At 35.2% G+C, this 24,193-nt stretch overlaps 1 protein-coding gene across 1 annotated transcript in view; it reads left to right on the top strand.

The window, feature by feature from the left end:
- SREK1IP1 (SREK1 interacting protein 1) overlaps positions 1-24,193 on the top strand; it is a 43,915-nt gene that overhangs the window by 16,830 nt on the left and 2,892 nt on the right. Inside the window, exons 3-4 of the mRNA XM_059417957.1 lie at positions 6,465-6,608; positions 22,168-22,240. Coding sequence (XP_059273940.1) covers positions 6,465-6,608; positions 22,168-22,240 — 217 coding nt within the window. The remainder of the gene's footprint in view (positions 1-6,464; positions 6,609-22,167; positions 22,241-24,193) is intronic.

Genomic DNA, 24,193 nt, shown 5'->3' with positions numbered 1-24,193 from the left:
CTTTCCCTTTATTGGTACAACAAATGGTCATAACCTGACACCATGTATAAAGTACCTTCTTGGTGCTAGAGTCTAGACTAAGCGCTTTAAAGAGACAATTAATTGTGTCTCATTCTTAAAACAACCCTATGAAGTAGGTTTCATGGTCTCCATTTTTATGAACATTCAAAAGAAAAGACTGATACCCAGATCAGTCGCCTCAGTGCAAACCCCCTCGGGCACTTACTAGCTTTGTGACATCAGGGAATTTGCTCTACCACCTGTGTCAGTTTCCTGTCTATAAAATGAAACAGTTATAGCCCCTAGCTCCACAGAGCTGTTGTGAAGATTAAATTCACTAGCAAGGGTTGAGCTCAATGGTTTGCCATAGGAATTCCTCAATAATTATTACTGACTCTTATTACTGTTATAAATCAGAAAACAGGCTCAGGAGAATTTCTTTATTATTAAGTGGGAAAACTGGAATTGTAATTTGTGAAACTTGACACTATGTCATGGTCTTTTCCCCACCATTTGTAAAAATTGTGGTAAAATATATAACATATATATAACAAATATAACATAAAATTTGCTGTTTTAAGCATTTTTAAGTATACAATTGAGGGACATTAATTACATTCACAGTGTTGTACAACTGTCTCCACTGTCTATTCTGACACTTGTCATCACCCTAAACAAATGCTATAACCTCTATTTCTGCAGCCGCCCCTTGCCCCGGGCCCCAGACTCTGATGCACTTCCTGTTCTATAAATTTGGCCATTCTGGATATATCATGGAAGTGTAATCATATTTGTACTTTGTATTTGTACTTTGTGGCTGGCCTATTTCCCTTCTTGTAACATTTCAGAGTCCGTCCATGTTGTAGCCTGTGTATGTGTGTGTGTCTGATATACCACGTTGTATAATTCATTCATCTGTTGGTAGGCACTTAGATTGTTTCCATTTTTTTGTTATTGTGACTAATGGAGCAGTGAAAATCCATGCACAAGTATCTGCTTGAATCCCTCTTTTCAGTTCTTTTGGGTATATGCTTAGGGAGTGGAATGCTGGTTCATCTGTGTCAGCTTTTTGAGATGCTGCCTAACTGTTTTCCACTAGAAATTTTATATTCCCACTAGAAATATACAAGAATTCCAATTTCTCTTGCTGACATTTATTTTTCTTTTCCTTTTTTTTTTTTTAATAAGTGTAGCCATCCTCGTAGATAGAAAGTGATATCTCAGTGTGGTTCTGATTTCATTTTCCCTAATGACTGATGATGTTCAGCATCTTTTTATAGTCTTATTGGACATTAGTATATCTTCTTTGGATTAATGTCTATTCAAGTCTTCCATCCATTTTTTAAGTGAGTTGGGGGTTTTTTCCGTTGTTTTTTATAGATATTTTCTGCTTTAATTAACAAAACAGCGATAGTATTTTGTAATGCAGGTGTTTTACAGTTTTAAAAATAAACAGTTTACAATATGGCCTCTTAATTTGCTGTTTTATATGAAAATTATTAAATTATTAAACTGTTTCTGAAATATTTTAAAAAATTATCTTGTTACTTTTGTGTTACTATAATATGCTAATTTTTATACTTTTGGGGGTCATATTAATATTCATGATTACTTTTGTTTATTTTGTTCTTGAGTTAGAGCACTTGTATAGATACTGGATGTTAAAACCTATCAGATATATTATTTGCAAATATTTTCTCTCATTCTATAGGTTATCTTTTCACTTTCATAATAGTTTCTTTGCAAAAAGGTTTTAAATCTTGATGAGGTCCAGTTCATCATTTTTTTCTTTTGCTGGTGCTGTTGGTAATTTCTTTTTAGATTTATTTATTTATTATTTGAGAGAGAGAGAGAGAGAGAGAGAGAGAGTGGGAAGGGCAGAGGAGAGGAAGAGAGACTCTCAAGCAGACTCTATGCTAGGTGTAGAGCCCAACACAGGGCTTAATCCCACAGCCCTGAGATCACCCCCTGAGCCCAAACCAACAGTCAGATGCTTAACCGACTGTACCACCCAGGTGCGCCAGGTGCCATTGGTGTTTTATATCTAAGATCCTTTGCCAAATTCAAGGTCATGAAGACTGACCCTTTACTGTCTCCTAAGAGTTTTATGGTCATAAATCTTATATTATTAAGTCGTTGATCCATTTTGAGTCAGGCTTGCATATGATATGAATAAGATGTTCGACCTTATTATTTTGCATACGAAAATCAAGATGTTTTGGCACCATCTGTTGAAGAGACGTTCATTCCCCAGTGAGCAGTCTTGACACTCTTGTCAAAAATTGATTGGCCATATGTATATGGTTTATTTCTGGGCTCTTAATCCTGTTCTATTGGCCTGTATGTTTATTCTTGTGACAGTACCATCCTGTTTTGATTACTATAATTTTGTGGAAATTTTTGAAATCAGGAAGTGTGAGTCTTCAACTTTTATTCTTTCTCAGGATTGTTTGGCTAGTCAGGGCACCTTGAATTTGGGAGTAATCAGCCACTAAAAGGTTGTAACTTGAAATGTCTCTGTGTATCTGTGGCCCGAATTTGTTTCTGGTCACCTAAGAACTTTCTGATCATTGCTTAGAGTCCGTTTAGATAAGAAGTCACAAGAATTGTAATTTGGAATACGATTATTTCCTAATTTTGTTCACTTATTCCCCCAAGAGGAAAAAAAAATAGGAAACTCTATTTGTAGCTTCATGGGTCACTTGTCTTAAGATTAGTTTAGGGTCAGTTTCATTGAAGTAAAGCTAAAATGCATGTGAGATGGAGCTTGCTTCCAGTGTGGTTGTGACTTCAGTATTTTATTTACTTTAAATATTCATTGTAGTATGAAGTGTTTGGGTGCAGAGCTAGCTTAAGTAAAGGGAATAGTGTATCATCAGGAGTTCTGATCAAAATGGCAAGCTGAACCAAGACTGAAGGTCCTCCTTATGCTTTCAACACAGAAATGCTGAGAAAACCAGAATAACAACAACAGAAATAACCCAGCTCAAATGAATGAAAGGGAACTTCCATTGCTGTAAATGAAAAGGAACTCAAAGCCAGAACAGGGAATAATAGCTGAAAACGATGAGGTCCACAGGCCTACTGGGTAGACGTCTATGGATAGGGAATGAAGCCTCAGACCACTGTGGGATGGTAGCATGGCTGGGATGGGAACTCCTGCATAAAGCCCGACTTTTCTAAGCGAAGTGGGGATTAGAAAAATCACATTCACTATCTAGGGAGAGTGGCAGAAAACTTTATTGTATGAATTCCTGCAAAATAATAATCAGAAGAAAAGGAATAATCAAGAATTGGCAACCTAGGCTTATGCCATGGGTAAGTATGAGGAGTGAATTTACACTGCCTCCAGCGAGGCAGGAACTGTTTTTCCAGGTTAAGAAATTAATATTGAAAATTGATCTGGTAGTGGGGCACCTGGCCTGCTCAATTAGTAAAGTATGCAACTCTTGATCTAGGGGTTATGAATTCAAGCCCCATGTTGAGTGTAAGAGATTACTTTAAAAAAGTGTGGGCTGCGTGTGGGTGGCTCAGTGTGTTAAAGCCTCTGCCTTTGGCTCAGGTCATGATCTCAGGGTCCTGGGATTGAGCCCCGGATCAAGTTCTCTGCTCAGCAGAGAGCCTGCTTCCCTCTCTCTCTGTCCCTGCCTCTCTGCCTACCTGTGATCTCTCTGTCAAAGTAAATAAAATCTTAAAAAAAAAGAAAGGATTGGTCTGCATATGATTTAACTCATATGTCAAATTTAAGAAACAAAACAAATGAACACAAGGGAGAAAATAAAGAGAGACAAACCAAGAAACACATAACTTCATGTTAGAGAATAAACTGAAGGTCCATGAAGGAGGTGGGTAGGAGATGGGTTTCATAAGTGATAGACATTAAGAAAGACACTTAGAATGAGCCCCTGGTGCTATATGTAATTGATGAATCACTACTTCTAAACCTGAAATTAGTATTACAGTGTATGTTAACTAACTGGAATTTAAATAAAAATGTGGGGAAAATTGGACTAATATCAAATTAGATAAAGAAACTTAATTGCAGCTATATGTCTTTTTTTTTTTTTAAGATTTTATTTATTTATTTGACAGAGATCACAAGTAGGCAGAGAGGCAGGCAGAGAGAGAGGAAGGGAAGCAGGCTAACTGCCGAGCAGAGAGCCTGATGCGGGGCTCCATCCCAGGACCCTGGGATCATAACCTGAGCCCCTGAGCCGAAGGCAGAGGCTTTAGCCCACTGAGCCACCCAGGTGCCCCCGCTATATGTCATTATTAATAAAACAACAGAAAATTAAAGACTGTGTAAAAATGTTCAAAATAAAGGGATTGGGGAATGAAGGGAGATAGATTAAATATCATTGATATTTAGTGGTTTTTCTCACAAAAATGATAACTTCATATGATTAAACTAATAACAACCAAAAGAGCCTGGTAGAGAAATTTCAACATCAGACTTTGGAACAAGAGCAGTATTAGGAATAGAGATTCAAGAACAGTGAAAAAGGTAAAATGATAATGATCTTGATTGTGCTTACTAATATAGTCTCCAAATATTTATAGTAAAAACTGTATTACAAGGAGAAATTGGCAAATCTTTGATGATAGAGGTGTTTAGAAATTACACTATCAGAAGTTACTAGACAAAAAATAAATACAATGGAGAAGATTTAAACAACAAAATAGACATAGCACTCTATCCTACAGTGTGATATACATTCTTTTAAAATACATCCAAATGTATTTTACTTTACTAGGTGATAGTCCACAAAATAAATCTCAGCAAATAGCAAATAACTGATCTCATACAGACCCTACTTTCTGGTAGCAGTGTAATAAATTTATAAAACAACAAAAGCATAATTTGAAAACTCCATATGTTTGTAAACTAAAAAGAATACTTTTGATTCATTTGGAAAGAAATCACAACAGAGGAAACTTGTTTCTAGCAGTATGGCAGACTGGGTCCTCTTGCAAATAATTAAGAAACTTGTATAAAATGTACAATACATATATTAGTTACAGTAGTGTTCTAGGAAGAAAATAAAGAACTAGAAGATAACAATCAAAGGAAAACAGAAATTCAAAGAGGTAAGACTTGAGGGTATTTCCTGAACCCAGTGTTCATGAACTTGTGTTTTCGTGGGTTGGCAGAGTATAACAGATAAAAGCAAGGCCTGGGGTCCTGCTTAAGATTGGGACTCTAATAAGAGGTGTTCTTGTATAAATGTAGAACTTACAAAGGATTTCACACTTAAAGTAAGAGGACTAGAAATAAACCCTAGCATAGAGTTAGAGTGAGTCATTAATGGATCATGGAATCAATTATGTGGTTACCACCAGCACTGTGTGTTGTTTCTTATCTTTGTTTTTGAATATCAAATGTAGTAATGCTTGAGGTAACTTTTTGTTTCATTGTTAATGTGTTAGTGTGTATCTGTATTTGAATGTGTATACAAGTGCAAAACATAATTTTGAGTGGCAAAAACTAATTGCAAACTGATAGGTAAGCATAATTGAGTTTAGGTTATAAAATAATGCAGTGTGCTGTTTTGGAAAGATAAATACCAACTGTAATATACCAGCTTCCAAAGACAGAATAATGGGATTAGGACAGTGTTCCAAGGAATGGTGCAAGGTCCCCACCTTTGTGTGTGTGTGTGTGCACGGGTGTGTGTGTACAGTACTTTTGCAAAGATTTACTTTAAAAAAAGAAAGCTAAGTGAATATGACAAAATGTTAACATGTGGGTGATAGGCACTTGGGTATATATTGGCTATATAATTTCCTGTACTTTTGTGTTATTTGTACTATATGATTTTTGGAAAAGCTGTATCATGCACTAAATGGGTAATTATTACAGTTTTATAATGGGGAGAGTCTTTAGAGGGTGAATGATATCAGAATGAAAGTTTTTTTTCCAGAATGAAATTTTTATTTATGTGTTCTGTAGAAGAGCACCCTGGATGGTGCAGTTGGTCGAGCTTTTAACTTGATTTCGGCTTAGTTCATGATTTCAGGGTCATGAGATGGAGCCCTACATTGGGCTCAGCGAGGAGTCTGCTGGAGTTTCTCTCTCCCTCTCCCTCTGCTCCTCCCTATATATGCTCGCTCTCTCTCTAAAGTGAATAAATCTTAAAAAAAAAAAAAGTTATATTATTATGACACCTTTAATTAGATGAAAGCTATATAGTTGCTATGTAATTAAGTACATAAAAAGGGAAAATACAGGAAGTGTGATGTAGCCAAAAATGCTTGTTAAATTAGAAGCCCTGATGAAGAAAGGAAGTTCTCTCTTTTGAGTGGTTCATTCAGGGAAAGCAAACTATCACCCACTGAATAATCAAAGTTTAGACATTGTATTTTTAAAATTGTAACTTGTTTCTTAACCCTGAGGCAACAAACCACAAATACATGATGTATATATTATTTTGTCTTTCACGTTTTTGTGTGTTTGTTTTACTTAGCTGGTCACCTGACATTTGAATGCCGCAATTTTCTCCGAGTGGACCCCAAAAGGGACATAGTTCTGGACGTGAGCAGCACCAGCAGTGAAGAGAGCGAGGAAGAGCACGCAGAACTGAGTAAATCGCAGGCGCTACAAGAAAAAAGTGAGTGGTGCTTTTTCTTTCCCTCCGTCCTTTAGAAATGTTTCCAAACTTCTTGCCTATGATTATGTCATGTTCATTGTCCTCTTGTATTGATCAGTTAGATAGGTCGTGTATTTTATGTAATAGGTATTGCATAGGTAAGGAAATAGGCTTTGACTATTCTAAGTGCTTTGCCCGAAATCAAACAAGTGATCAGTGTTAGAACCAGGAGGCAAGTCTGTTTCTGATTCCACAAGGCAGGTTTTGTTATTGTTTTTCCATCACACTAAGATGTGTCACATGGTACAAAGCTTCTGATTTGAGACTTGGTTTCTAGACCTGTTTGGCCATTTTGTAGCATGTGCCTTTCAGCAAGTCATTTAACTACTTCAAGTCTTAATTTCCTTGTGAGGTATCACAAAGAATTGGTGTGTCAAGTCACACTCACTCCAATCAGAGATGTTCACTGGTAGCCAGATTTACTAGTAATTTCAAGTATATACATGACATGAGGCATAGGGAAAGCTGCAAGGGTTCTAGGACCACCAATACAGCTCCCCACGTGTTTTCTTTCTACTTCAGAATCCACTCTGGCCAAGATTAACATGAGTTTTCTTCATTACTTACCCAAAAGAAAGTCCTTTAATCATGAAATATCTCAATTTTATATCCATATAGTCCAGGGAGCCATGCCTCATAAATCCATAAATCCCAGGATTAGGTACCATAAATAATCTTAGGCAAACCAGCTACATCCTACTTTAAGCAGTCTGTAAATAAGGATTCTCTTGCCAGCAACTTGATTATGGACCTCTAGCTTTCAGAACTGTGAGGAAATAAATTTCTGTTAATTAAGCACAACACCCTCCTCCCCCTGGCCAACTATTCTCTAGTTAGGAAATACCATTCATTTGTTTCCAGGAGGTCTGTCATTAGCCTGTTTAGGAAGAGATTTGACTAAATTACCTTTTTTCTCTCTTGGGGGCATCCTCCTCTCTCCTCAAAGAGAAGATTGCATACCTACTGTTTAACCATTTCTTTCCCATCTTGTGTATAAATGGCCCATCCTTGCAGTGGGGTTTTTAGGGATAAAATATAATGCTGTAGGTGAAAATACTTTTTGAACTTCAAAATGCCATGTGGTAGATGTCACACAGAATAAAAATGCAACTTACTTGAATATGGGCTTAGGCATGGAATGAGAGAGGTACAAAATGTTAAAATCTTATTTTAGCTCATCAGAGAATAAACCATGTACCTTTTAAAACTTTTTAAGTTTTCCACATTATATCTAGTGAATGTAAGTGAAGTCAAATGCCAGCGTAGTAGGACGGGCTGAGAAGGCAAGAGGAGGAGAGTCCTAGAAAGGGCAAGCAAGACTTACATTACATATGAGTACATACAGCTTCAGGTAAAGATAGCTTCTTGGCTGTACGCACTTGATTTTATTACCTACTGAAACACCACTGAAGTAAGAGTGGAAGAATTTTTTTAAAAAACATAAACCCACAAAGGCAAAGAAAATGAAATAGGAAGCAGTAGTAACAAAATTTTGAAAAGCAGGTGGGTTTAGGGATAATGGACAGCACACTTGAGGAAGCTCAATCCTTGAATAGTAGGAAGTCTGAGGAGTCACCTGATAGTAAATACTTTAAAACTCCCCAAAGACTTGGTAATAAGTCCTTAGGTACCTCTGTAAAGGCATCTGTAAATCTAAAAACAGAAGAACTGGTTAAAAATCTGAAGTAATCCCCTTCACTTCCCTTTGCCTACTCAGTGAAGCCAGATGTCTTCCCTCTATCACCTCAGCAGGCTACAGGTGTTAGAAATAGACCCACACAAAGGCGCATTGTTACAAAACTTTGTATCATAGGAAATAAGGAGAATATAATTCACACTTCAAGAGTCCAGGATAAAACAGGTCATAGGTGAAAGATCAAGAGTCAGAATAACTTTGTTCTTCTGTAAAGAAATACTGGAAGCTAGTAGATGTGGATAATGCTTTCAGATTTTTGAAGGAAAATTATATCCAAATGAGAATTATATACCCGCCCAAATTATCAACCGAGTGTGAAATAGAATAAAGGCCTTGTGGCAGGCATTTGAAGTAAAGAGAGAGAGAGAGAATGGAAGGAAGGAAGGAAGGAAGGAAGAATTTACCTCTCACGTACTCTTTCTTAGAGCACTGATTCCAGAGGTTTCTAACAAAGTAAGGGAGTAGACCCTAAAAAGGAAGACTTTATAGGAATAGAAGAGATAAGAAGGGAGTCTCTAGGGCACTTGTAGAGGCAGTCTCAGGAAGGCAGCCACTCCCGTCATAGAGACCAGGCTGAAAGAGCAAAATGAAGATTCTAGGAGAGAAAGGCTAAGATTGTCAATTCCACAGAGACAGTTCCCACCCCATCTATCTCCACTGTCCTATCTAAAAATAAAGAACAAGAAAACCCAAAATCAAACCAAAACAAAAACTCTAGATTTAGTAAGGCTGCTAGAGAACACATAATTTAAACCTAGTTTTACAGGAAAGGAGCTGAGGACAGGTAACTAACTTGTCACCACGGTCACCCCAGGTCACTAACTTGTCACCATGAAGGTAGCATTGTGATCCATGTTTCTTACCTACTTGTCCTATAGTGTTTACAGTGTGGTGCTTTCCTACCGTAGAGATTACCCAGTCTATTGGTTCTTGACCTTTTTTCCCTCACCACATCAATCTTGAAGGAGAAAGTACACCCTTATCATGAATAGTGGCTTAGTCTAGAGGTGACTTTTGAATCAGAAAACTTGGGGCAAATCTTACCCTGGCAGGAAAAGGGAGGGAGTTAACATACCATATACCAGAATAGTGAGTAGTTGGTCAGACTTCCTTGTTAGAATCAGCTTTCCCTTAACTTCACATTGAGAATGACTAACTCAATACAGACTTTTTTTTTCCCCCTTAAAAAGATACACTTGCTTACCATCACTTAAATGCTCAGAACTTGTTTCCAAGTCTCATGGCTCCCACACAAGACAGTGCTTATTTCAGGATATCTTGCAGATTTCAAAAAGTATTATAAAAGGGATCCATATTTATTTCATGGTCATCTGGTGGAAGCCCAGTGACCCCCTACTCAAATAAACAATAAACTTCTTCCTAAATACAGGAAGAAAAAGTATACAGAGGTAGAGGTTCTTAGTTGCATTGATAACTTTCTGATGCTGCTCGGGATCTCTGATGGCATGAGGGTAAAACATGGACTTGCTGAGGGCTCCTAAATCCTTCCTTGGTTCTTGGAGGTGGGGAGCTCTTTTATCAGCTCTTTTGAATAAGTTATGGTTTGGGGGGTACTTTTTTGGTTGACAATAAAAATGAAGAGCCAGGAGAAAGCAAAGAATTTTTAGTATACTTAACGTTAATTAGTTGTTCTGCTTTTATGAAATAGAGACATAAGGGGAAGAGAGCTAAATGTCCCCAAATAAAACTCAAAACTTATTTTCGTTTAAGTTATATATTTTTTGCTTTTGTTTACATTTGTTTCTATTATATAGCATATTTTTCAATGTATTTAATGTATTTAAAGAATTAAAAGAACATAATTTGATATTTCATTTAAAACAAAAGTCCAAATGATAAATACATCGATTTTTGACACAGATTAGATAATGTGAGAGCAGGACTTGGCATGGATGAGAACAAGTTGTTGTCTTACAGTACAACAACCTGGAACCCATGCAGCCTTATAAAATTGTATTACAAGTGCTGTGAACAGGGAAAGAGTCAATAATCTGTACCTAACAAGAATTTAAAGATCTTACTGATTCACTGTGTATGTTTGTGAGTGAGCATGCTTTCTGTTCAGTGGCATTACAATGAGTTAGTTAGCTTTTTAAGGTTTTATAGTATATTTTGAACTTGCTAAAGAAACTTGCCTTTGGAATTATACATGATAGTAGCAAATATCTGAAGTCCTATTTATGTTATAGTATGCAGAAAGCCAAAGTAAAAGGATTTTACTATTTCCAAAGGACCCAAGAAATCAACAGTATGGATTTTTTTCTCATTCTATTTTACCTAGCATCATTCAGTATTAATCAGCTATTTACCTGTAATCAGGAGGTAGTCCTCTCCTGATATCTCATCCCTTAATATTTTATGATATTCTTTTAGTGCAGTCCACAAAAGAAATGTTGTATTTTGAAAAATTTGGGGGTTTGGGCTTCATTTGATGTTTTGGTATGATTTTGTTTGTTTAAGAAAAGTTTATGTTAAGTTCATACTTGATATTATTTAAGGATGGTTGATACTGAATGCTGCCCAGGAGAAAATACCACAGTCAGGTATTTGTATATTACCATAATTGTGTCTCTTATTCCCTTTAGTACCTGCTGGAATCAGATTCAAGAAAATAACTTACAGTGGTGGTTTCAGTCTTCATAAAGATAGGGCTTAAGTGAATCCATAGCATGATTAGAATGAAACTAGTATTTGGCTCAAAATGTACCTTTCGAGGAGGGCCCGTATTGCACAGAGCACTGGGTGTGGTGCATAAACAATGAATCTTGGAACACTGAAAAAATTATTTTAAAAATATACTTTTCATAAGAAAGCTACAAAAGATATTTGCTAAGTAGTTGATTAGAAGTCACAAAAGTGAATGGAAATTTAGACTAATGGATCTAGGTTTGGAACCACTTAGGTATTGAAATGCAATGGGAGTAAACTAAACACCTGGTGACATACGCAAAGATGTAGTGGCTGATGCTGCTGGTGCTACTAGGTGGTCCTTTCTTGTTATCCCAAAGTTGTCTCCCAAGCACTGGATCATATCCTGTGATGCCTGTGTGTTACACAAAAGTCTACCACTCTTGCTGAACATTAGAAACGTTAAGTGGTAAAGTACATAGGGGCTTTTTGCCTTCAATTTTGTACTCCAAAGGTTAATTGTATCATTTTCCAAGAAAATACTGTTTTGAAAAAACTCAGATTCTTTTCCCTATGCCTATTACATTTCAATATCCTGTCTCAGAAGGAACTTCAATAAATAGAGGTGGAATCATTTTAAGAGTGGTGGTATCGAAACACTGAACTGTCTAAATCAAACTTTTTTTTGTCTTCAGTGCTTGAATTCTCTTATACCGTTACTGTCAATATTGCTACTTCCTAAGTGTCATAGCCAGGAAAAAAGATTTCTTGAGTTCTAGAATTATTTCTTTTTTATTAGAACTAATTTCTGTATGTAACTGAGACACTGGATTCCTTATCCATCATTCCTAAATGGAAGTAGTTATTTTTCCCCTAGCTACTTATTTGCTTGGTTTCTTACAACTTTGCAGGAAGGGCATGTTTATAGTAGTCATTCTGAACTTACAGATACCAAAAAAATCTGCTCAAGAGAAAGCTAAAGTGACTATTTTAATGTCAGATCAAGTCAATTTCAAAACAAAGAATATCACTAGGGATAAAGAGGATTTCTTTGTAATGATGAAAGTGTTAGTACAGAGGGCATCTGAATTCTAAGTGTTTATGAATACTAGGTGATTATGCCCCTAATTACAACTTCAAACTGTATGAGACAAACTGCTAGAACCACCAGGGAAAATCCTTGTAGGTAAATAAATCCACAATTATAGTTGGAGATCTCAGCATTCCTCTCTCATTAATTGATGGAACAGGTAAGACAGTAAATCAGAAAGGATATGTAAGAGTTGAATAACACTGTCAACCAACTTGACCTATTCAGTGCTTGTAGAACACATCACCCAACAACAGAATACACATTTGTTTTCAAGAGCGGGTAAAACATTTACCTAGATAGACCTTATTATATGCTATAAAACAAGTCTTAATACTTTTTGAAGGATTCACATTATACAAATTATGTTCTCTATCCACAGGGGAATTAAGTTAGGAATTTAATAATACCTTCTAACAAAATTTCCCAATATATGTAATCTAACATATTTCTAAATAATCCATTAGGTCAAAGAAAAAAGACAAAAGGAAATTAGAAAGCATTTTGAACATAAGATGGTGTAACATTTATGGGATGCTCTTGTGGGGTAAGCCTCTGCCTTCGGCTCAGGTCATGATCTCAGGGTCCTGGGCTCAAGCCCCGCATTGGGCTCTCTGCTCAGCAAGGAGACTGCTTTCCCCTCTCCCTCTGCCTGCCTCTCTGCCTACTTGTGATCTCTCTCTCTGTGTGACAAATAAATAAATAAGTTTTTTTTTAAAAGGCAAATTTTACAGCACTAAATTCCTGTATTAGAAAAGAAGAAATGTCTCAAATTTAGAATGTAACCTCTGCCTTAAACACTAGAAAATGAAGAGTATTGAAACCCAAAGTGAGCAGAAGAAAGAAAATAAAAAAGGTCAGAGATGAAATCACTGAAATGGAAAATAGGAAAACAATAGAGGAAATTAGTAGAACCAAAAGCAGCCCTTTGAGAAGATCTATAAAATTGAAAAATTGCTCTCCAAACTGATAAGTAAAAATCAAAACAAACAAACAAAAACCCCAGTATCCGAAATTAAAGAAGTGACAACACTCCAAATTATAAAGGTGCTAACATAATGGAATACTGTGAAAAACCTTATTGCAATAAATCGGACAACTTAGATAAAATGGACAGTTACTTAAAACATACAAACTACCAAAACTCTTTGAAGAAGAAATAAACTGAATGGCTTGCATGTACTAAAGAAGTCAAATATTTAGTTTAAAAACTTTCATCAAAGAAAACTCCATAGCCGAATGGCTTCTCTCTTAATTCTACCAGATATTGAAGGAGAAATAATACCATTTCTACATAAAATCTTAAAAATTGAAGAGGGAGTACTTTCCAACCTAATTTATAAGACCAGCATTTTTGTGATAACACTGCAAATAGAGACTCCTACAAACACAGGCACAAACAATTTTAAGCAATTAAAAGAATTTTAGCAAATCAGATCCAGCAATATGTGAAAAGGATGTTATGACCAGGTGGTGTTTATCCCAGTAGTATAAGATATGTTTTAATTCAAACCCAACCAATGTAATTCACCATTTCAATATTCTTTTAAAAAGAACACCTATATGATAATTACAACATTTTAAGAAATTATATGAGGAAGTCCACTGTCCGTTTTTGATAAAAATGCTCAGCAAACTAGGAAAAGAAAAGAACTTTATTTTTGATAAAAATGCTCAGCAAACTAGGAAAAGAAAAGAACTTTATCAACTTGATAAAGGACATATGTTTAAAAAAAAAAAAAAAAAGGAAGATTACATAATACCTAATGGCTAAAGACTGAATGTTTCTATAACCTAAGAATCGAAACATAGATGTCCACTCCTACCACTTCTGTTCAACATTGTAGTGGGGAGTCCAGCCACACAATAAGACAAGAAAAATCATCAAAGTCATCCAGATTGGGAAGGAAAGAGTAAAAGCTATTTACTGATGACTTGGTCCTCTATATAGAAATCCTGTAGGATCTACCAAAACAAAACAAAACAAAAACAAAAACAAACAAACAAAAAATAAACTTATAGAAACTAGTAACCTGAAAACTAAGTTCAGCAAAGTTGTAGAATACGAGACTGACCAATGGGCACAAATCAATTTTATTTCTGTATTTTGACAACAAACTATCAAAAACTGAAAATTTAAAAATACCTTTTGTAACAGCATTAAAAATGTGAAGTACTTAGGAATAAACTGACAAAAGATGTGCAAGTCTGGAACATACAAAACATTGTGAGGGAAATTAAAGAAATGAACGAATCAAAAGATAGACCATATTCGTGGAATAGAAGATTAAATCTTTTTAGGATGTCTGTTCTCTCATTGAACACTACATCAAAAACTAATGATGTACTATGTATTCGATAACTGAATTTTTTAAAAAAAGAGAGAGGTGTCAGTTCACTCCAACCTGATTTATAGATTCAAACTAATCACAATCAAAATTGTAACAGACTGTTTTAGAAATTGACAAGCCACTTTAAAGGTCTTGTGGAAATGTAAAAAACTAGAATAGCTAAAATACTTTGAAAAAGAGTAATAAAGTTGGAGGACTAGCACAACCTATTTCAGGGTTTGGTGTAAAGCTCCAGGTAATTAAGGCAATGGGGTATTGATGTAAGGATAGATCCATGGAACAGAACAGATCCGTACATTTATGGCCAATTGATTTCTTTGAACTTTTTATTTTCAGAGAATTGTAGATTCACATGCAGCTATTAGTGATAATACAGAGAGCACTTTGTACACTTTATCCAAGTTTCCTTCAATGATAACATCTTCCAAAATTATAGTATAATATCACAACCAGGATTCTGACATTGATAAGAATCAAGATAATATTTCTATTAAAGTCACAGCCACTTCCCTCTTGTCCTTACAACCTTCTTAATTTCTGGCAACCAAAAATTTGCCATTTCTGTAATATAATTTTGAAACTGTTCCATAAATTGATTCTATAGTTTATAATCTTTTTAGATTGGCTTTTTCTACTAGCTATCATTCTCTGGAGATGCACTCAGGTTGCTGCACATTTCCGTAGTTTTGTTTCTTTTCTTCGTTGAATAGTGTTTAAGTCCATGATCCTTTTTGAGTTGATTTTTATTTAAGATGAGAGACTCAAGCCAGGTTTTGGTCTTTGCTTAAAAATAACCAACAGTTCTAGCACTCTGTTGGAAAGCTATCTTTCCTCCATTGAATTTCTCTGGCATTTTTGCCAAATAGCAGTCGGTCATATTTGTGTAGGTTTGTTTCTTTCTTCCATTCCACTGATCTTTGTGTCTTTTCTTCCACCACTGCCACACGGTCTTGATTAACATAGCTATATAATAAGTCTTAACATTGAATATGCTGATTCTTCTCACTTTATTCTTATCCAGAGTTGTTTCAACTATTCTCTATTCTTTCCATATAAATTTTAGAATAATATCTATATCTACAAAGAAATCTTGTTAAGATTTTGTTAAGAATTGCATTGGGGCACCTGGGTGGCTCGGTGGGTTAAAGCCTCTGCCTTCAGGTCAGGTCATGATCCCAGAGTCCTGGGATTGAGCCCCACATTGGGCTCTCTGCTCAGCGGGGAGCCTGCTTCCTCCTCTCTCCCTCTCTCTCTCTCTCTCTCTGTCTCTCTCTGCCTGCCTCTCTGTCTACTTGTGATCTCTGTCTGTCAAATAAATAAATAAAATCTTTAAAAAAAACAATTGCATTAAAAATGTATATCAGTTTAGGAAAATTAACATCTTTACTATGTTGTCTTCCCATCCATGAACATGATCTCTCTCCATTTATTTAGATCTTTGATTTCTTTACTCAGCATTATGTCATTTTCAGCATAAAATCCTGTACATGTTTTATTAGTTTTTTACTTATAAATATTTCTTTTTAAAAATACTTATAAATGGTGTATTCTGAATTTTATTGTCTCTGTTTATTACTAGGCTATTTTGAATTTTGTTGTCTTTGTGTTTATAACTAGTATATAGAAATGCAATTCTTTTTTTTTTTTTTATTTTTATCCTTTATAAACATATATTTTTATCCCCAGGGGTACAGGTCTGTGAATCGCCAGGTTTACACACTTCACAGCACTCACCAAAGCACATACCCTCCCCAATGTCCATAACCCCATCCCCCTTCTCCCAACCCCCCTCCCCCCAGCAACCCTCAGTTTGTTTTGTGAGATTAGGAGTCACTTATGGTTTGTCTCCCTCCCAATCCCATCTTGTTTCATTGATTCATCTCCTACCCACTTAAGCCCCCATGTTGCATCACCACTTCCTCATATCAGGGAGATCATATGATAGTTGTCTTTCTCTGCTTGACTTACAGAAATGCAATTCTTTTGTCTGTGTTTACACTAAGAGTTTTTTGTAGATTCCTTGGGATTTTCTATGTAAACCAACATATCATCTGCAAATAGTAGTGGTTTTATTTATTTCCTTTTGATTTGTAAGTCTCTTTTTTCTTGTTTTTTTTTTTTTTCTCTATTACCATACCTCGAGCTTACAGCACTGTGTTGAGAAAGAGTGGTGAGAGAAGACATTCTTACCTGGATTCTAATCCTAGAGGACGAAAGCATTTATACTTTGACCATTATGTATAATGTTAGCATTAACTTTTATGTAGTCACTCTTCATCAAGTTAAGAAAGATACTCTCTATTCCTGTTTTTTCTCAGAGTATTTATTGTGGAATAGTTGTCAGATTTTTGCCAAAAGCATTTTCTGCATCGATCAGTATATTATGATTTCCCCTTAGCTTGTAAATATGGTAGATTATATTATTGATTTTTGAAAACTGAACCAGTTCTGCACCCCTGAATTCTATTTGCTAATATTTTATTAAGGATTTTTCCGTTTATATTCATGAAACATGTTGGCCTATAGTTTTCTTGTTTTGTACTATATTAGTCTGACTTTGGTATCAGAGTAACAGTGACGTAGAATTATTGCGATTTCATTCTCTTCTATTTTTTTTTTTTGAAAGATTGAATAAGATTTGTATAAGAGTGGTGTTAATTTTTCTTTAAATGTTTGGTGAACTTCTTCAGTGAAGTTCTCTGGGCCTGAAGATTTCTTTTTAGAAGTTTTTAAATTACAAATTCAATTTCCTCAGTAATTAAAGGGTTTTTGAAATATTCTGTTTCATGTGAAATAAGTTGTGGCAGTTTGTTTTTTGAGAAAGGGGTTCATGTTGTCTAAGTTGTCAGATTTATTTCAGTTATCCTTCTGATGTATACAGGTCCGCGCTGATATCCTTTTTATCATTCCTGACACTGTTAATTTGTGTCTTTTTTTTTTCTTTCACATTTTGCTAGAGACTTGTCAGGTTTATTGACCCAGCTCCTTTTCTTATTCTTTTTCTCTATTTTTTTTTTCTGTCTTCAATTTCATTAATTTTTGTGCTTTATTATTTTCTTCCTTCTACTTGCTTTATGTTTATTTAGGTTTCTCACCCTATGTTCTTGAGATTCAAGCTTAGGTATTATTAATTTGAGACTTTTCTTCATTTCTCTTGTAAGCATTTAGTGCTATAAATTTTCCTGTCAGCACAGCTTTACTGTGTTACATGAATTTTGATATATTTCACTTTCATTCACTTCAGTGTGTTTTGTTTTACTTGAGACTTCTTCTTTGCCCAGTGGATTACTTGAGGGTGTTGTTTTTTCCCAAGTGTTTGTAAATTTTCCTATTATCTTTTTTTTACTGATTCCTTATTTGAATCCATTATGGACAGAGACATAACTTTGTATATGTTCAGTTCTTTTAAGTTTGTTAAGATTTGCTTTATGACCGAGGATGTATAGACTGTCTTGGTCTATGTGCTGTAGGCACTTGGAAAAAAAGGTATAGTCTACCTTTGTTGGGTGGAGTGTTTTTAAAATATCATTTAGATTCTGTTGATCGATGGTATTGTGGAGTTTTTCTCTGTTCTTGCTTACTTTGTGTATGGTATCAATTAATTGTTGAGAGAGAGAGAGATGTTGAAATCTCTACCATCATAGATTTGCCTGTTCTCTCCTTTCTATCAGTTTTTGCTTCATGTATTTTTAGCTCTGTTATTTGGTGCATACACATTTAGGATATGTCTTGTTAATGAGTCAAAACTTTTATCTTTATATTATGCCTCTTTGTCTGAAGTCTGTTTTATCTGCTATTAATATAGCTACTCTAGGTTTTCTTTGATAATGTTTGACGTATTTCTATCCTTTTACTTTGTGTGTCTATATCATTTTATTTGAGGTGGGAGTCTTATAAACAGTGTGGATGGATGGATCATATTTTTCAGTCCACTCTGCCAATTTCTTTTAATCGGTATCTCTTTTTTTATGTTAATTATTTATATGTTAGGGCTAATTCTGCCATTTTATTATTTGTTTTCTTTTGACTTTCTCTGTTTTTAATTCTTATTTTTTTCATTCTTGTTTTTTTTTTTTTCCTGCCTTCTATGGGTTACTTGAATATCTTTTAGAATTATCTCTAGTGCTTTGATTTAGCTACAGTGTCACTTGAACACTTGTAGAATTGCATTTTGATGTATCTGTACTATCTTTGGCTTTGTCCATAGTGGTTTTTTTTTTTTTTTAATGGGAAATGCAAGTCCATAGTGTTTTTAAATTTTTCTATGGTGTTTTATGTAAAAATTTTTGGTGGCTTCTCTAAGTATTATGTATACAAAATTAATCACAGTCTACTGGTATTGTCATCTTGCCAATTCAAGTGAAGGGTAGAAACCATGCCTCCTTTTATGTTTCTTTACCCTCTACCCTTTTTAATACTGTTGTCCTAATTATGTTTTCTACATACATTTAGAACCATATGAGACAATAGTTTTAATTTTTATTTCCACCATCAAACATAATTTAGGAACTCAAGAGAAGGAAAGCCTATTGTACTCAGGTTTTTGATTACTGTGTTTCTTCTCAATGTTCCAGCATTTCTTCTTTTACAATTCCTTCCCATTTAGAGAACTTCCTTTAGTCATTCTTTTAGGGTCTGTCTGCTGGTAACACATTCTTTTATCTTTCCTTATCTGACTGTGTCCTGATTTCTCTTTCATTCTTGAAGAATATTTTTACCGGATAGAGGATTCTAGGTTGACCTTTCCTTCAGCACTTAAAAAATGCTGTGCCATTTAACTTCTGGCTTCTGTGCTTTCTAATAAGAAATCTGCTTCCATTCTAATTGTTTCACTCACATAAGTAATGTATTATTTTTCTCTTTCAAGATTTTTTTTTTCATTTGTTTTCAAAGGTTAAATTGTCATTTAACTTGATATGGATTTCTTTGGTTTTACCCTGTTTCGGGTTACTCGGCATCTTGAGTCTGTAAGTTTATGTCCCTTGACAAACTTGGGAAGTTCTCAGCTATTACTTTTTATGCCCCTCCTTCTTTATACACTCCTCCCAGGACTCCAAGGGACATAAATACTGTGTCTTCTGTTACTGTCCCCCAGATTCCTCAGTCTCTTTTCTTTAAGCCTGTTTCCTTTCCATTGCTCAGACTGGGTGATTTCTATTGTTTTGTTCTTCTGTTCACTGATATTTTTCTTCAGTGCTTTGCATTCTGCTATTCAGCCCATCCACTGAGTATTTTAATTCCACTTATTATATTTTTAGTTCTAAAATTTCTGTTTTGTTCTTCTTTGGATTTATAGTTTCTTGGGGGCTTTCATATTTTTTCATTTGTTTCCAGCATCTCATTATAGTTCATAGAAACATTTTTATAACAGCTGCTTTAAAATCTTTTTGGATTATTTTAATACCGCTCTCATTATGGTGTTGCATATTCATTGTTTGATTTTTTATTCAATTTGAGACCTTCCTGCTTCTTGACTTACTGAGTTCTTTTCAGCTCAAACTTGGGCATTGTTATGTTGTATTATGCATCTCTGACTTTTCTTAAACCTTCTCTTTTATCTGATTTTCTCTGGTATGACCACAGAAAGAAAAGTGGGGATACCACCTTGTGACTGCCAGGAGGAGACAGAAGTTCTGTTTCCCCACTCAGGTTCCACAAATACTCAAAGTGGCATGACTTCTTGCTACTGCCGGGTGGAGGTAGGAGTTCCAACTCCCTGTTGAGGTATCCCATTGTGGGAGTGGTCTTGTTACCACTGAGTGGTGATGAAGGCCCTGACTTTCATGAGCTCTCCTCTGCCAATACTTCACTGTAGATGGAAGGGATCCCTCATTACTACTGGGTGGCAGCAGAAATCAGAGCTTCCTAAGTGGTCTCCATTGACACTATTAGTGGAGATCTCTATACTGGCCTGTGGAGATGAAAGTTCTGGCCACCCACTTAGGCACGCTGGGGAATTGAGGGGCCTTATCACAGCTTTACAAGGTTGGAATGTCTAGGTTTCCCATCTGGCATCTGCTGACATGGGGTAGGGGTGGTGCCTATTTTTTCTGTGATGTTTGACTTCAGAAAGGGCAATTATTATCTACTAGCTACCTGTTCCTAGGCTGTCCCTGTTTTGGTCCTTTGGGTAAGGAAATGAGGCTTTCGTTAGGGCATTTTTTGATGTACCTGTTGACACTGCCAGGTTGCCTGCTTCTTGCGCTTCCAGTCTGGGCTATAGGAAGCAAGAATTCCAGGGAACTCACTACTCTGTCCTTCTCTGGGTTTTAGGATCCTTAGCTGGTCTGTCTTATTTCTACTTTTCAATTTTTTATGTTTGTTTTTATAATGTCTTGTATTTTTTAGTTGAACTTACTGGGAGAGATAGAAAAAAATACACTTAGTTCATCTTCCCAGAAGCAGAAGTCTAAATGATTTTTTTTTTTTTTTTTTTTTTTGCTGCTCAGCTGATTTTTTGACAAAGGTGAAATAAGTTGCAAAATATTATATATGCCACTGTATTATATACCATATAAAATACCATATATCCATCTTTCAAAAGAGAGAAACAAAAACTTAGGAATTATATGTAACTATTTTACATAAGTGACTGTATATGCATATTTGGTTATTAGAGAGCAAGCTTAGAAGAAAACACACCAGACTAGATCTGTTGTTGTTGTCCTGGGATCCTAACATCATGATCCTAGAATCCCATAATGCTAAGTTTGTTTGAAAAAGAAAATTTTAAAAAGCTGTATTCAAGGGGCACCTGGCTGGCTCAGTCAGTAGAGCATGCAAGGTCAACTCTCTGGATGTCAGGGTTGTGAGTTCACCCCCCATGTTGAGCATGGCATCTACTAGGAAGGAAGGGAGGAAGGTAGGAAGAAAGGAAGAAGAGAAAGAGAGAGACAGAAAGGAAAGAAGGAAGGAAGGAGGAAGGAAGAAGGAAGAGAAAATCTGTATCTGATTGTATTGTTTTGCTTTTTAAGACCTGAAGTGCTGCCCACCAAATTGTTGACATTGATTTGCTATGGAAATTAATGGTGGAGTGCATGAATTTTTTTTTACTTAATGTACCTAGCAGTGATAGAAATTTTTCTAAAAAAGCCTATAATAGTTTTTACAAGATTCTTAATAAATAAAAATAATTAAGGACCTTGAGGGTATTAAACTAAGTGAAATAGGTCAGAGAAAGATAAACATTGTATGATTTCACCTATATGTGAAATCTAAAAAATAAACAAAAAAGCCAAGCTAGAAGATACAGAGAAGAGATTTGTGGTTGTTAGAGGCAGTTGATAAGGGTAATCAAAATGTGCAAACTTCCAGTTACAAAATAAATCATGGGGATATAATGTACTGCATGTTGACTATAGTTGATAGTACCGTACTGTATATTTGAAAGTTGCTAGGAGAAGAGATCTTATAAGTCCTCATCACAAAGAAAAAAAAATTGGGGGTAACTATGTAACATGGTGATAGATGTTAACTATACTTACAGTGATTATTTTGCAGTATATACAAATATCAAACTATTATGTTTACACCTGAAAGGAATGTAATGATATATGTCAATTATACCTCAATTTAAAAAAAAACTACCAGGAAAGGAAAAGTTATTACAAGAAAAGTATAATATCCTAACCAATGAAATTCATCAGCCAACAACCAAAATTTAAAAAAAAATGTATGCATACCATATTAGTGTGTAGATTCATGGTATCCTGATTCTTTCCCCTCAACACACAGGAGTAAATGAAGAAGAGGAGAAGAAAAAAGCAAAAAGCAAAGAGAAAATCAAGTTGAAAAAAAAAAGGAAAAGGTATTTTTTAACATCCTTGTTTTTTAAAAGCAGGACTGTGAATCCAGGATGGATTATAAAATTTTATTTTTTGTGTGTTGTCCAGTTAATTTGACACTAATTCAGTTAAGATATTCAGTTGTTTCAGTATAATAACAAAGTCAGGAATCAAAAAATGTTGATACCTAGCCACCTTAAATTTTTTTTTTCTTGGAGCAAATTAAGGTATAAATAAATAATAGCCACCCTCCCTTCTTTTATGTGTTCTAGAATTTTTATTTTAAAACATCAGCCAGGCTTTTAATTGGACGATATCTAAGTTCTTTATATATATTTTGTCCTCATATATATGAAGTTGGAGCTTAAATATTTGTATTCTCAAAATATCATTGTCATGGCTACAAAATTAAGTTACTAGTAGGATTTATATACTCACTAATGATGCTGAAAATTCCTTCAAGTCTTTCAACAACCCTCATCAGCCACCTGTGAATTTTTAGTATCAACTCAGACAGGGCCTGAAATTAAATGAACTTTTCTAGGCATGCTTAGCAGAGATTTGCCACCTAATAGAAGTTATGTACAAGTATAACACCTTATCTTAGAAATGAGAATCTAGGACCAAAAAGCCAAAGAAAAATGTACAGGCAAAGAAGCTCTAGTCAGAATCCATAGGTCAAGCAGGGTCTTTAAAATAGGAAAACAGGGGCGCCTGTGTGGCTCAGTGGGTTAAGCCTCTGCCTTCACCTCGGGTCTTGATCTCAGAGTCCTGGGATCGAGCTCCTCATGAGGCTCTCTGCTCGGTGGGGAGCCTGCTTCTACCTCTCTCTCTGCCTTCCTCTCTCTCTATCAAATAAATAAAATCTTAAAAAAAAAAAAATAGGAAAACAGACAAGAGTTGACAATAATGGAGTTGAAGAGGGAACAAGAGACTCCATGAGAAAATTGGCCAGGAAACAGCCAGAAGTCCAAGTAAGACAGACAAGATGGAGAAGAGAGTACAGCATCACAGAAACAAGGGAAAACTCGGATTTCCTACACAGGATTCATGAGTCACTCTATAGACTCAACCTTACAGTCTCAGACACTAATCTTTTTCCCTTCCCTATGTCTCTGTTGGGTTTTCTTAGCTTGGGCTTTAACTTTTAATCATTAGATCACTCAACTATTTCTTGAGATGTCTTTTTTAATTTTAAATTTACTTGGTTTCTGTCTTTTCACAGAGTTTGGGGCAGATTATTGTTTATATAAGATCTTAAGAGGTGGCTTCTCTGTTTTTTGTTACTTTTCTTTTTTTCTCATAGTAGAGGAAGGAATTTTATAGTTTCCCCCCCTAATTTTTTTTTTATTAGAGTAATATTAGAAAAAAAGAATAATGCTTAGTCATCCTCATTCATTTATACTCATTCAAACACATCTTTTTTGTAACCAGTGAAAATTACTTTGGATTGCAAGTCCTCAGCTGTGTCATTCTGCATCTAGAAGATTCAAGTATTCTAACTTGAGAAATCAAAAGAATTAACAAAAGTGCTTTTACTTTGCTAATTTTCAGCTCTCACCCATTAATGCCCAGGTACAATTATAGCCCTTTTTATATAACTGCCTCTTTCTGTAGCTCTTTTAAGAGACCCTGCTAACAAGTTACTGCATACACACCTGAATTGTATGTATAATAAAGGCTTGGTAAATGACGCTTTTCTTACCTTGTAAGATTTTGAAGGGTATGACAGGATGAAAAACTGAAAATCACAGAAAAACCATTACATCCTTACTGAGTTTAAAACTTATTACTAGAGTTGAGCAGAATTACTCATCAGTTTCTGTGGCCAACGAGCAAAAATTCCAAAGTCAGTACTTGAAGAGAATACAAATATATAAAGCACATTTTGAGTTTCTTTGTTTATACCTCACCTTGCTCCAAGAATGATTTAAGACAGTTAAAATACCATTTAAAATTTACCTATCTGCCATAAA

This window comes from Mustela nigripes, chromosome 12 (assembly GCF_022355385.1).
Source record: "Mustela nigripes isolate SB6536 chromosome 12, MUSNIG.SB6536, whole genome shotgun sequence".
In the NCBI taxonomy this organism is placed as follows: domain Eukaryota; kingdom Metazoa; phylum Chordata; class Mammalia; order Carnivora; family Mustelidae; genus Mustela; species Mustela nigripes.
This window is presented reverse-complemented; position numbering and strand designations above follow the sequence as displayed.